We start from the raw sequence: 14,420 nt of genomic DNA, 5'->3' as shown, positions 1-14,420 counted from the left end.
TATCTGTGTCCTAGACTGTACACTGGGCCTCTATGTTTAGGGGCGAAACCTGCTGTTACCGGGCAGGAGTCATGGCCCAGCAGAGACTAAGCAAGCCCCTCCCGCTGTGGCCAAGTGTCTCTCTATCACAGGTTCTCACAGTGCACGCGCGTGTGTGTGTGTGACCCACTGCATCCCAGAAGGGGTGAAGGTTGGCCTTATCCCTTCTGACCACACTTTGCCCAGGTTTTCACTGTGGTCATTCTGTTCTCAGGTGGGCCTTGGTTCCTTGGTGTGTGATTTCCCTTCTTCACGGCTTATAACCTTCCTGCCAGGTGCGCCATCTGTATGATACTGGAGACACAAAAGACGTTCATTTGGAGATGGAGAACCTTGTGAATTCCCGAACCACCCCGAAGCTGGCCCGCAACGGTGAGTCCCGCTTCGGCCTTTCAGCCAACTCAGCGTGTTCTGTGCGAAGGCTGGGCTCCGGTGTGCACAGTGCTCGTCAGGACTGGACGGGACGTGACTGCTCTGCCCCGTGATACACAAGTCAGCCTCACAGCCAGGAAATAGCAGCGCTTCGAGGCTGGGAAACCTGGTCTCAGGGGTCATGAGGGTGTGGAGAGAAGCTGGATACGTGCTGTTGAGAGGGCGGGGTGTGTGTGCAGGGGCCTTTGAGTGCACGTGCCAGCCAAGGTTTGCGGGGAAGGTCTTAGCGAAGAAGCCGTGGCCTCGAAGCTGAGGACCATGAGCCTGCAGGACAGTAGAGGCAGAGCCCATGCTGCACTTTGTGTCTGGTGAGGCCTCTGAAGAGTTCCTCGGGAGGAGAGTGGTCACTGCAGTGGGCCAGGCAGAGAAGGGCACCGGGCCGAGTGGGTAGTCAGGGCTGCGTCCGTGTCGGGTTCACTGGCCTGACGTTGAGGCTGTGGATGAGAAGGGAGGCTGTGTCCAGTCGAGCTGTACCCATTGGTGAAGGATGTGGCTTGCCATCTGAACTTGGGTTTCGGTGTCTGAAATGGGGGTGCCTATTGTGCCTCGCTCCGGTTATGAGGACCTGGGGGCATGGTGAGGTGTTCACTGCAACACTTGGTGTACAGCGGGGTGTCAAGAGTGGTAGTCGAGAGTATTAAGGAGCCAGAAGCATTGAAGAGCCTGAATAAGGAACTGGGGCTGAAGGTTTGAGTTCTGTCGTGGGTTTCTTGAAGTTGACGTGCTGTTGGAATATCAAGATCATCTTCCTTGAAAGCAGAGAGTGTGTCTTGTTTGGCCACCCCATACGGCTTGTGGGACCTTAATTCCCTGACCACGGATTGAACCCGTGCCCTTGTCAGTGAAAGCAAAGCATCCCAACCTCTGGACTGCCAGGGAATTCCCCAGAGAGTGTGTCTTTGTTCACTGTAGTTCTGGAGCTTGAACTATTGAGGTTGTCCAGTACATACTGGACCGCTGGACACAGACTTGGGAAACATCTGAATAGTTAATCTAGGAAGCCAAGAGACTTAGACGAGGACACCAGCATTGCTTCTCTGTGTCATTTCAGGATTCATTTCCCTGAAACACTTAAATAAAACAGGCTTTTTAGAAATGCGGTTTTAATCTTATGTTCAAAAAGCACTTAGTGACCCAGTACAAGGTTAAATATTTTCAGCTGCCTAAAGTAAGGAACAGACTTTCTTGGACATGAATAGGAGTTACCAGATTCTTCTAAATGCTCTGTTAGACTTCCCTGGTGGCTCAGACGGTAAAGCGTCTGTCTACAGTGTGAGAGACCTGGGTTGGGAAGATTCCCTGGAGAAGGAAATGGCAACCCACTCCAGTCCTCTTGCCTTGAAAATCCCATGGATAGAGGAGCTTGGTGCATGGGGTCGCAAAGAGTCGGGCACGACTGAGCGACCTCACTTTCACTTTCACTTTGCTAAATGCTCTGCGTCAGGGCTCTTCTGATGCAGCTGTGAAAGCGGATTTTTATGACGGCTCTTCATGTTTTAGGAGACACGTCAGTGACCAGAAGTGTCCCCGGATGTGCGTTGTCTCTGCGTTGAGTGTTTCAGGGCATGGCGGCTTGTCTTGCTGAGGGCTCAGCCTGCCGCTATGGGGTCCTTGCCTTCGCCTGTGTGATCCTGCAGAGTTGCTTTCACTTGGAAAGTGCAGGACCGAACCTTTCTTCTTGGGTCCGCCAAGTGTTGCTTTGCAGGGAAGGCGTCTCCTCTCCCAGCTGCTGCCAGCTCTCCAGGGAGATCTCAGGGCCACTGGTGTGAGGGTGTCAGCAGGTGGTCATTGCCTCCGCATCCCTGTCCTGGAGAGCCGCCAGGACCCTGGGCTTCAGCGTGCTTGGGTCCAGGTCACCCACGGGCAGCCTGTCGTCTGTCCGGGGCATGGACGTTGACCTCAGAGTCTGGATAAATTGGGAGTTTCTTGCCTAAACCTAAAACTTCACGGGAATTCCCTGGGGTTCCGTGGTTAGGACTCTGCGCTCTCACTGCTATGGTCCCACGTTCAGTCAGTTCAGCAGTCTCCCTATTGAGGAACTAAGATCCCATAAGCCACACCGTGGAGCCAAAAAAAAAAAAAAATTATATAATACCAGTTAAATAGCTTCTTACTTTTGAAAACCAGTGACGGCTATTTTGTCCCTCCCTTCAGTAGTTTTTCAGACTGGTTACGTGGATTCTCTGTCAAGGCTCCCAGGTGACCACACCTCCAATAATAACGTTGTTGTTGTTCTAGAGTCTGTGGCTCGTTCCAGCAAGCTGCTGGGTTGGTGCCAGCGGCAGACAGACGGCTATGCCGGGGTGAACGTGACGGACCTCACCATGTCGTGGAAGAGCGGCCTGGCCCTGTGTGCCATCATACACAGATACCGCCCTGACCTGATGTGAGTCCAGGCTCGACCTCACCCGTATTCCCCGAGCTCAGGTGGCCCTTTCCTAGAACAGGACACGTAGCGCAATGCTTCCTCTGCAGCTTGTGACTGGTCTTGATGTAGCCGTGTTTAAAGCTCTGTCTCTCAGGCGCTCTGTAGCCCGGCCCAGTAGTGGCCAGCTGAGTGTATAAGTCTCCACACTTGCAAGGTGGACCCCCTGAGCCTACTAACATCCCATGAAGGGAAACCCTGTTTCCTGGCCCCAGCTGAGCTCTGCACACAGCTAGCTCTCTGTCCAGTGCTGCTGGTCACGAGGAGAGCCTGGCCGGGTGGGGCCCGAAGCACGTGTGTCCCTCCTGGCAGAGCAGCTGCTCTGTTCAGCAGGGCTTGCCCGCATTGTCAAGCCCGTGACGCTCAGGTGGCCTTACCTCCCTGTGTGGTGCCATTTCTCTCTTGGGCGTCCTGTGCTCATCTAAAGGCAGACTAGCGCAGCAGGACGACCCAGGTCAGCTGGTGCCTGGTGCACCCAGCTGCCCTTGCAGGCAGTCCTTACCATGGAAGCCAAACAGGAAGATTCAGAAACGAGCGGAGCACGTGGGATTATTTTGACTGTCTGTATCCTTTCATCATTAGGTCCACTTACAGGCCCATTTTTGTGTATGTTTTATTTCAATGATTACCTAAGGAATCCTGAAAAGACCTAGTTCCCATTTATGCTAATAAAGCAGCCTCACCTGGTGTTTAGAAATGGGGATTTCTGATTTGCTTGGATAAGGTAAGTGACCTCTGGTGCCCGGTCCCTGGCTCATGCAGAGGTGGATATAAAGCGAGCGGAAGTAGGACCTAGTCACCCTCTCCGGGGGGCAGCTTGAGGACGACTGTGGTAATGGCACAGGAGTGCTGAAACGGCCAGGCGAGTCACTCTGCTCCAGAGGGCGAGCAGGACAGAGGGCTGGGGTCACAAGCACCGGAGGGAGCCTGGCCGGTGGGTGGGGCCGCACTTTTGTTGAATGGACCGAAGGGGCTCCAGGGGCCTGGGGATTTCCTCCTGATGCACACAGAGCCCGGGGTCGTTAACTTGGCACTGGTCAGGCTGTAGTGCCTTCACTCAGGATGCGGCCTCCATAGTTTAATAGGCTTAATATACAGAGTAAAGGAATTTAGCAAAGGAAAAGTTACACAGGTCAGTAGGTTAACGTAAAATAAGGCCTGCTCAGTTAGTCTGAAGTCACCTATTGAAGGAAGCTATCAGTCTTGACTGAATAGCAGGAAGCCTGAAACCCAGTGGGAAATGTTCGTTAATCTAAGTACTTAGGGAAACTCAGGGACTTAGCAATGAAACAACCTTTTGAGGAAAGTTTTGGAATTTCCCTGTGAGCAGAAGGCTGAGTATGATTCACTAGAGCTGACCTAGTCCATCAACAGCTTGTCAGCTCCATGGACTCGGGGGTGATGGCTCCAGGCTTTTTAAACACAACCTCATCCAAACAGGACCTGTTCCCTGTTGCGCATGAGGTTAATACACGCGGACCACACGCAGGTGCAGGGGAAACAATAAAAACAGCTCCTTTCCTTGAGCCTACATTTTAGTAAGAAGTTTACATTATTGGAGAAATGTTTTGTTTTCCAACTTTTCCCTCTTGTCATTTGTGGGTAGATCTTTAATCCAGTGTTCTTCCTGAGGATGATTTGATTTTGTTAGTAAGAGGAAGCAAGCTGAGAAGTGAGATAGGTTTGCTGTCTTAATTTCACTGAGGTCCTAAACCCGGGCTTTTAAATGAGTACTCCATGATACAGTGTTTTCTGGTCTGGGGCTCTGTCAAGCGTGGTCTTGACATGTCTTCTTCATCCTGTTCCTCATAGAGATTTTGACTCTTTGGATGAGCAGAATGTGGAGAAGAATAACCAGCTGGCCTTCGATATTGCTGAGAAAGAGCTGGGCATTTCTCCCATCATGACAGGCAGAGAGATGGCCTCAGTGGGGGAGCCGGACAAGCTGTCCATGGTGATGTACCTGACCCAGTTCTACGAGATGTTCAAGGACTCGCTCCCCTCCCGAGGTGAGGGTCCCCAGGGCTGCTGGCTGGGTCCCTGTGGCCCTTCTTCCATCAGACCTGCTTCTCTGCAGGTGTTGCCAGGCCCTCCTTCTGACCCACCTTTTGGTCAGCACACCTGGAAATGTGGAGTCCGTGAGCGTTCCTGTCCAGAGTCTTGTCCCTTTCTCTCCGAACCAGCCTCTTTGAAAAGTGCTTTTGCTGTGACCTGGGCTTCCTCACTGCCCAGTCTCTGTGGCACTTTGCAACCCAGTCTCTGCTCTGGCCAAACTGTTCTTCGTAGTCACGGAGAATCACCAAACGCATATCCTTCCCCCTTCTCACCTCTCAGGCACTTGGCTGTTCCGTGTTGTTCAGTGCTTGGAACGATGTTTGTTCCCTTGAAACTCTGTCTTGCTCTTGGCTTCTGTGATCCTGGACCACACTTGCCTCGTTCTCGTTCCTCTGTGACTGTTCCTTCTCTGGCTGCTCTTTCTTTTCCTGCTTTTTAGTGTTTCCAGAAATCTTCCCTTGGCCCTCAGGCTGTTGGGAAACAGATTTAGTAAGCATCATGATGCTTAGGCGTGTTGACCATGGTACCTGACCTGGTTTGCACCCCATTGCCTCCCCTGTTCAACTGGAGGCAAGTCACTAAACTTCCCTGTGCCTCAGTTTCCCGTTCTATAAAATGGGGGCAATATGTATATGATTAGATTGTGAAATGCTGAAAAGAGTGTTTGGCGAATGGAAGCACTTACATAAATGTTAGTTATTTCAATTATTATCTCAGCGTTACTGTTGTCACTAATAAAACGTTGGAATCCAGAGATTTGGATCCAGAGGTGCCATTTTCTGGCATCTTCTAGCCATGTACTTGTAGACCTCTGAGGCTTTTTCTTGTTAGAGATACAGTTCTTGCGACAGAAATCCACAAGTCTAACATCAGTATACCCGTCAGGGAGAGCCCTGCTCCATGTGAAGCTAAGTACAGGTGTCTGCACACCGCAGAATGATGACTTGGCTTGCACCTTGTCTTCCCCATGTCTCTCCCATTCTGTCTCTACTTGAACTTTTTATCCTCAAAGTGAGGCTTTGGCACTCTGCTGTGACCCACACACACAGGCAGATTGCAGTTTTTGAAAAGCAGAAGCAGAGGATTTTGTGACTGAAGTTGAGCGGGGCAAGTGTTGGTCCTGTTTGTGTGCACGGAGAAGAGAAGGCCTAGTGTGCAGGCCTCTGTGTGCATTTTCTCGGGCGTTCTTGCTAGGTTCAGAGCACCCTGGCCCTCCTGCCGGGAGGCTCCCTCAGGGCTGTCCTTGAACACTGCTGATTTCTGCCCTCAGATGCCTCAGACCTGAATGCGGAGGAGAGGGCTGTCCTAATAGCCAGCACCAAGTCCCCCATCTCCTTCCTGAGCAAACTTGGGCAGACCATTTCTCGGAAGCGCTCCCCCAAGGTAAGCGGACGGGATTTCCTCGAGCTGCAGAGCTAGAGATGAGGTGCAGAGAGTGAAGGAACGTGGTTTCCCTCTGCTCTTGGTGCAGGACAAGAAGGAAAAAGACTTGGATGGTGCTGGGAAGAGGAGAAAGACCAGCCAGTCAGAGGAGGTGAGAGAAATGTCTAGGGTTTGCCAGAGCGACTGTACTGTGCCTCTTCGTGGCTTAATCCCCCAGTGTCCAAGTTAGTATTGGACCCTTCCAGTTCATCCACGTGAGGTGGGTGGGCACGGATGCTTCCTGTGGCCTTGTGCCTCTCTTCTCTGGAGAGCATTCCAGGACCACACGTGTGTGCACGTGGCCTTCCTTTCTCTGTGCATGCACATGGTAAAGGGCAAGGGGCCTTCTGGGGATGTGGCCACACCAGCAAAAGCCAGAGCGCCTCTCCATTGCTGCCCCCGCCCTGAGTCCATCTTGAGAAGAGAACCGCGAGGAGCGCTCTAACGTGCCAGGCCCGGGGGGGGACGGGGGCTGCTCTGACACAGGTGGTTCTCGGGGCCCATATTCCTCAGGAGGACACACCCCGGGGCCACAGAGGAGGAAGGCCCACCCTAGTGAGCACGCTGACCGACCGGAGGATGGACGTGGCCCTCGGCAACCAGAACAAAGTGAAGTACATGGCAACCCAGCTGCTGGCCAAGTTTGAGGAGAACGCGCCCCCACAGTCTGTGGGTGTGAGGAGACAGGTAGGCCCCGCTCACCTGCCGGGACCTGGTCTGGCCTCAGAGGAAGGGGCTGGTGAGATGAGGAATGTCCCAGAACCCCCGAGGGCTCCGGGCTCGAGGTGGCGTCTGTGTGGGGAGGGACTGGGGTTACTGTCGTCACCAGGCAGGTCCCAGGTGTCTGGCAGATGCCCACCCAGGCCCTTTGCAGCGTGGTGGGGTCTTGGTCTCTGCACGTAGGTATGTGTTCACATGCATACATATATGAGTAATAAACCAGCGCTTGCCCGATCAACTTCAGTCACAGAAACCTCCGCTTCTGCTTTTTGAGGAAAATGCTGAAAAATATAATGTTGGTAATTAAGGCCCCTATAATGTTATTAACGCTTTCCCATGTTTCTTTCGGTTCTTTCTTCAGTGCGTCTTCATTTTCACAGTTGAGGTCATTGTTGACGTACACTTTTCTGTTCTGCTTTCTTCCTGTAACTTTGGGCAGTATTTCCATGTTCCAAACTCCTTACAAGTCTCTTCCAAAGTGTGCGCTCTACGCCTTTCTTAACCCTTCTTCTGGTGCTGAATGTTGACTTGTTTCCCATCGCTAATGATAAGCACAGAGGTAAATACTCTGGTGATAAAGATGCCTTATTAGACTGTCCTTGATGAGATCAAGAGTGGGCGTGTTGTCAAGATGCTATGTGGACTAGCCTCACTCCCTTGAGTCCTGCTGAGGGCTGGCCGGCGATGTCTGTCCGGTCTCGTCTCTCCTCTTGCTCATCCGGAAGTCACTCTGTCTTCTCCTGGGAGGAAGTGCTGGCATAGTGCGGTCCACACCGAAAGCTTCTTCCCGGACCCCTGGTGCTTAAGCGCGCGTCTCCTCTTCACCTTCTCCACGTCATCAGCCCCTGTTCCTGTGGTCCAGGGTGGGGCCCACCATGTGAACATCTTCTCACGTCTGGTGCTCGCTCAGATCCTCACGCCTCAGGCGTCGGTGCCGAGGAGCCTGCAGCCCAGGCCCCGTCCCACCTTGGGAACATGGGATGCTGTCCGCCAGAGGAAGTTGGTCCTCAGGAGATGCACGCCTCATTTTCCAAGTGGCAGTTAGTGGTTTAGGCGCAGAGCAGTGAGCTCGGGAAAAGGATACTCAGAATTACAGCTCTGTCTATCTTTTCCTTTGCATTTGTTTTTGACCTAGTTGGGGGTTTGGTTTTTTTTTTAAGTGTAACCTATATGTCTTCTTTATAAGTGTAACTTTCTAGAATTAATTCTGTGAGCCCTCCTTCAGTTCTTAGGTGTGTGTCTGTGTGCTGTGAGAATCTTCTTCGTGTCTTCTACCTTAATGTGTGTGTTTTTGTTTTTCTGTCTCCATGTGCTGTCCCTCCCCGCACTGGCCTGTGTGTTCCAGCTGACACAGGAGCGTGGGGTCAGCCAGCCGTCCCGCTGCCTGCCCGAGCAGGGTCGCTCTGCTCCCACCCCCCAGTGGAAACAGGTAAAGGAACTGCCTGGGCCCAGGCCTTCCCACCCGCTCCTCTGAGCCAGCTTGGTGGAGGCCTCACTGGAGCCCCGGGTAGGGATCTGTGCGCATTTGAGTAGACTCCAAAAAGATTCAACAGAGTACTGACAGTATCAGGCGTCCCAAATAGCTCAGTTGCTAAAGAATCTGCCTATAATGCAGGAGACCCTGGTTCGATCCCTGGGTTGGGAAGATCTGCTGGAGAAGGGATAGGCTACCCACTCCAGTATTATTTGGCTTCCCTTGTGGCTCAGCTGGTAAAGAATCCGCCTGCAGTTTGAGAGAACTGGGTTCGATCCCTGGGTTGGGGAGATCCCCTGGAGAAGGGAAAGGCTACCTGCTCCAGTATTCTGGCCTGGAGAATTTCATGGACTGTATAGTCCATGGGGTCGCAAAGAGTCGGACACGACTGAGCAGCTTTCACTTTCACTAACAGTATCGCTTGACCTCTATAACCCTTCAGTTTTGGGAATCCAGTGAGCAGGCAGGGCTGTTTGTTTAGTGCTGAAACCAGCTGGGACTGTGTGGTGAGGTTCCGGAGTCTTTGGGGTTTTGCTCTTATAACCTTTGTCCCAAGTTGACCTTTAGCTGACTCATGTCTGCATGACGCTTGGAGGACCATCCTGAGTTTGGGGCTTGGGGCAGTGGGTCTTTCCTGTTAAACAGGAAAATGTTATCCAGGTAATAGTTTCAAACTGTAGTTTGTTTCCTTGTTTCAAATCATGAACAGCGATCTGTACACTTTCTTGGTGTTTTAGCTACATTTAAAATATCCTTTTAAGAAATTTTCACTAAAGTTTCTGTAGAAACTCCTGTAGAGCGACTTCTACATGGTAGAGTAAGGCAGAGAGAGAGGAGGTGGCGCCTGTCGGTCACAGGAAGCCCGTCAGCCACGGGAGGCCTTTGCTCCGTCCCTCCTGCGTCAGGAGTACGGCCTGGGTATGCTGTCTCGTGGTTTGGAATCACTGAGGACTAGGGTTCTGAGCGGTGGTCGGGTGTGTGGCCATGGTGCCCTCCTGTGCTGGGAAGTGCTGGGAGGTGGTGAGTTAGGTTTAGTTGAATGACTTTTGGGGCAGATGGTTTCTTTGTTAACCTTTCTTTTAAGAATATGCACATAAGGCAGGCCTGTGAGGCTGAAATGGAAGCTTGGGAGCAGAGTCCAGACTCACCACGAAGCCAAGCTGCCTTTTGGTGTGCTTGGGGAGGGGTGGTCTTCTGAGAAAAACTTGTTAGCAATTGATTTCTGTTTTACTGACTTACCCTTCGCCTTGAGTAGACCCTCTGAGTTAAAGGTCAGTCTTTAATGGAGGATCCCTGAAAGGGAAGATGAGCTACTTTCCCAGGTTCTTACACTCATCACAGAGGTGGCCTGAGACAGGAGCCCAGTCTCTGGGTGAAGAGATGACCTTGAGAGTCACATCCTGGAGCGGTCCAGGGCAGGGACCCCTGCCAGGCTGCAGGGGCGCCTGGAGCCTCAGCCCATGTGGGTGATCTGCAGTCGCGGTCAGTGGAGTTGAGTACGTACTGCCAGCTTCTCCAGGCAGAACAGAACCCTTAAAGTCAAGTCTGGTCTGGGAAGGGGCAGCGGAGACGCGGGTTAGAAGGCGCAGCCGGGTCTCTACACCCGTCAGCCCTGTGCTGTGTGCTGTGTGAAGCAGAATTGTCAGCCTGCCCTGCTGTGGGGGGACCGTGACCCCAGTTCATCCCCTCATGGGTGCATCATATCACGGATGACACATCCCCAGCACTGACTCGGATGGTGTCACGAGCCTTGCTTTGCACACCTAGTCCCTGAGAGAGAGAACACTGCCAGGTGCCACCCAAATGGGGACGCGGGAGGCCTCCTCTCGGGGGTTGAGGGGCAGACAGGAATGGTGTTCCTGCCTCCCCCCTCCCGGGCTTTGCAAGCAGCACCCCACACGTCAGTCTGGGGTAAGAAAGCTGAGGCCCCTCTGACCTAGGAAGCTGGTGGTTTGTTAGGCACCAAAGGGTTCCTGCGCTGGAGACAGCCCCTCGGGAAGTGGACGCCGTGGAAAGGGGCATCCGGGGAAGTGGTCTGCGGACATTGCGGGGTCAGTTGGCAGAGGTGCTCTTCTTGTCTCCTGTCTCCTGCTTTTTCCTGTGTTTCCTTGCTCATCTCCCAAACCTTTCGAGTGGGAGTGAGGGTATGTCCTGGGCCCCTCTCTCCTGCCCCCAACTTTCTTGATAAACCAACAGAGAAGAATATGCTCCAGGTCTGTGGGATTTAGAAAGTGCTGCACCGTAGGTCCTGAGCCCCCAGCAGTGGCACGAGACTCGGGTCTGCAGACGGTGCGCCTCCAGCCAGAGGCTGACGGCCAGCAGGGCGGGTGCTCCCTGAAGACACGGATTTGTGCTCACGGAGGCGCGGGGTTGGGGAGGGGTCTCAGGGTGCCTTTGGCAGGTGCCTCTCGTCCTTCCAGAACCAGCCTCAGCGTGGCCGTCTTTTCACCTGTGTTCTCTTTGTTTGTGTCTGTTGGTGTAAAAGCGACGGGACAAGGAGCGTTCTCGGACCTGCCCCAAAAAAGTGATCACCCTCTCTCCTCCCCCTACTCCGCCTCCCTGTCGGGCACGTGGCGGCCAGCAGGTGACCCCCTCTGCATGCTCTGCTGTCCTGTGTGCCTGCCTGGCTGTGTGGGTGGCTAGGGTGGAGACCAAGTCAGAGTGCGCCCGTTTCCGTGGTGACCGGTACTGGTGGGCCTCAGGGTAGCAATGGTACGGTCAAACCCTGGGTGGTGTAATCCAGTCCCGTACCATAAGAAGGTGACTGTGCGGCTGTAAGCTAAAATGTAAACTGCACTGGCCCGGACACAAGGCCTCACAGCTCGAGCACACTGTCACGTGGCCCTGCTGGAGTCAGCCACGTGGGTCTTGCTGCCCAGGGAGATGCAGTTCAGGTGGGGTTTGGAAGCTTTTTCTAAGGCTTCACTTTATTAGTTTGGTTCCTTCCGATTTTGGGAGCCTCCCTCCTGTTTATCTGGCTTTTGCCAACAAATGGCTGCCCTTTTGTCCACCCCTCTCACTCTTCAGGCAGACACTGGAGAACTGCTTCATGGCAAGTGGGCCATGCATGTGTTTGTGGCCAGCACGCCCATTGAAAGTGCGGTTAGAGCACAGCGTTTTTGACTTGTGTTGCACGTCTCTGTAAAATAAAACACTGATTTTAAAGAAAGGCAGGATCTATGGGAAGACATTTCCTTAGCTATGGTAGCCTGTTCAGGAAGCGACCTTGTGCTGTGTCTGATGAGCAAGCCCCGCAGATGTCCCTGGGTCTGGACCCTGAGCCCTTGTGGGGCCGTGACTGCCCTGGGCCCTGTCCGTGCCAGAGAACAACCACAGGCGTTTCCTGTGAGCCAGGCAGAGTTCTGAGCGCTGTCCTGTGTCGTCTCAGTCTCTTCTCACGATAAACCTACAAGGCAGGTCCCATTAGTGTCAACCTCTTACAGCTGAGGAGACAAAGGCAGAGGGTCAGGAGGCCAGGTCACGCAGTGAACAGTGATCCAAGAGCTGAGCCCGAGTGTGTGACTCTGGAGCCTGAGCCCTGGCCTCATCCGGCCCTCAGGGACCCCCCTGCTCATGGGCTCAAGAGAAACTTGGAAGCTTTGGGTCAGTTTTGCACAGGCGCAGGGCCATACAGTGAATCCTGGGTTATCCAGAGTGACCAGAGGTGTCCGCAGCCCCATGACTGCTCCTCAGGACGGCAGGGGCCTGTGTACCGGGCCTGTCCGCCCGTGCACAGCTCTTTGTTCTCCTCGCCCTGTCCTGTGATCCTGTTCAGGGACCATGCCCCACCCTGGAGTTTCCTGTGGACTGTTATCATGGTCATTTACTCCAGCCGATTTCCACCTCCCCACCTTTCCTTCCTAATGTCTTGTTGTGGAAAGCTTTGCCCTTCTAACCTGCCTCTCCTGTTAACCTCCCATTGAACGCCTGGCCATGTGCTGCTGTGTGGAAGAAACATGTCTGCTCCACCTTTGTACTAACCATATCCCTTTATCCATGTGGCTGGCTTGTAGGAGGACAGCTGTGCTGGGAGTTGTCCTTGGGTGATGGGGCTTTGATGTGGATGGGGTTGTGGTTGCTGGGGGCAACAGGCCGCAGGATGTGTGTTGAAATGAATTCTGACTCTGTCACACTGTCACTCACTGGTCCAGATAGAGAGTTTGGATGGAGCTTAAGTTTCTGCTTTGTTGCCAACAGACACACAGGGATCTTGATGTCGACAGCCGTGGCAAGCAGAGCCCCCAGCACGAGAGGGTAAAAGCATGCCCGTGGCATGGGATGCTGGCAGCCACACAGACGCGGCACGCTAGGGCGGGGGGCTGGGGGGAGGCAAGTGTGGCCCCTGTCCCTTGCTTTTTGCACACTCTGTGCACCCAGCCAAGAGCCAGAACTCTTTGCTCGCAGTGATAACCCATGGGAATAGCATTCCTGGAGAGCATCTGTCCATTCCAGAAAAGAACCCTGAGATGTGTGCTTCTATGAAAGGCCTCTTCATCCTGCCCTCAGCCCCCTTTCCCACCCTTAAATACGTGCCTTTGACTCCAGGGGAAGGGTCAGGATCCAGAAACGGGAGGAATTTGCTTGGCTCTTCCGCGAATCTGGGATCTCGAGGTAGAAATCCCAAGGAAGCCAGAGCTCTTGCCAGCGTGGGGAGTTTTCAAGGATGAAGAGGACAGGGCAGGAAAGGAAGGTGACGGCGGAGTCTGTGATGGGGAGCTGTTGATCCTCTGTCTGAGAAACTAGGGGTCAGACGGCCAGTCACACTTGACCATCGAATAATCTGACGAGTAGCAGAGATGCCCATGTAAAAGCCTACTGACGTTATGGAACGTTCTTGGTTGTTGTTACCCTTTAATTGATCCCTGAGTGGATGCCTCTCTGCAGCCAGAGCGAGAATCAGCTCTCGCTGTTCATTTCATGTGGGCCTTCTCTTTTTTTCTTTTTTTTGGCTTCCCTCTGCCGTTGCTCTCTGAGAAGTGTGCTCATGACTGAGCAGTAGATCTGGCTCCCCGGGGCCCATCGGGAAAGTAGCAGTAGCCCTGTGTCTCTGTACTGTCACCAGGGCAACGGGAAGCAGGTCCCTGGGGCAGGAGGTGGGGCTGGGTGGCCTTTCCACGTCACCCATGTCACCGTGGCCTCTCTGCATGTGCCAGCCTCTTTCGTCCTTCTTCCCAGGCTGGTTCCTCTCAAGAAGAAATCTCAGCTCTGCTTTGGGGAATGCATATTTGAGGTGGGGGGTCCCAATGATTTTGACTGAAGCAGAGCCTCAGCAGGAACAGAGGGAAGAGTGGTGAATGAGAGAAGAGACTGGACAGAGCAGCAGCTGGAAGCTTGGGGCTGCAGGGCGCAGGGGGAAGCGGTCAGGTTGGTAGGAAGCTCCTTTCATCATCCTGGGGCCAGTTTCCAGGTTCCTCAGCGCAGGGCTCCCGTCCAGGTGCTCTTGAGGGTTACTGCTTATGTCCCTGCCAGACTGTTCCTCCACCTCCCCCATACAGCTATGCGTTTGCCTGCTTCTCTACCGTCCAGGGAGTTCAGTCTTTTCTATCTGAGCCTCTAAAGCAGAGGCTGGTGACACTCTCCATCACCCCATCACACCTGAAGCTTTGCATTTAGTGTGAGCTGAAGTAGGGGAGCTCAGAGCCAAGAGGTGCCTCTTCCCTGCACCCCGCAGGTATCTCAGCCCAAACCTGCAGGAAATGAAGCAGTTAGCACTCACTGAGTTCTCAGCCCCTTCTCGCTGGGGCCCGGAGAATCTGGCTGCTGGGCCCACTAGCTTCACGTGCTGCATGGGGACTGCAGAGGGTTGTGGGCTGGCTCCAGGGTCAGCTTGGCTTCTCTCAGCCCCACCAGAAG

At 53.6% G+C, this 14,420-nt stretch overlaps 1 protein-coding gene across 16 annotated transcripts in view; it reads left to right on the top strand.

The window, feature by feature from the left end:
• The window catches only part of MICAL3 (microtubule associated monooxygenase, calponin and LIM domain containing 3), a 144,114-nt gene that overhangs the window by 79,772 nt on the left and 49,922 nt on the right, over positions 1-14,420 (top strand). For 12 of the 16 annotated variants that reach the window (XR_008199349.1, XR_008199348.1, XM_052639813.1 and 9 more), the window contains 9 exons: positions 315-411; positions 2,710-2,857; positions 4,709-4,905; positions 6,222-6,334; positions 6,423-6,485; positions 6,887-7,060; positions 8,439-8,522; positions 11,053-11,151; positions 12,765-12,821. Coding sequence is in view for 14 of the 16 variants with exons in the window: in XM_052639813.1 (XP_052495773.1) it covers positions 315-411; positions 2,710-2,857; positions 4,709-4,905; positions 6,222-6,334; positions 6,423-6,485; positions 6,887-7,060; positions 8,439-8,522; positions 11,053-11,151; positions 12,765-12,821 (1,032 nt within the window). In the remaining 2 variants the exon portion in view is untranslated. The remainder of the gene's footprint in view (positions 1-314; positions 412-2,709; positions 2,858-4,708; positions 4,906-6,221; positions 6,335-6,422; positions 6,486-6,886; positions 7,061-8,438; positions 8,523-11,052; positions 11,152-12,764; positions 12,822-14,420) is intronic. The other 4 variants (XM_052639823.1, XM_052639822.1, XM_052639817.1 and 1 more) reach the window with 3 other exon arrangements.

This window comes from Budorcas taxicolor, chromosome 5 (genome assembly GCF_023091745.1).
Source record: "Budorcas taxicolor isolate Tak-1 chromosome 5, Takin1.1, whole genome shotgun sequence".
NCBI lineage: Eukaryota > Metazoa > Chordata > Mammalia > Artiodactyla > Bovidae > Budorcas > Budorcas taxicolor.
Note: the sequence above shows the minus strand (reverse complement) of the source record. Positions and strands in the feature narration are given on the sequence as shown.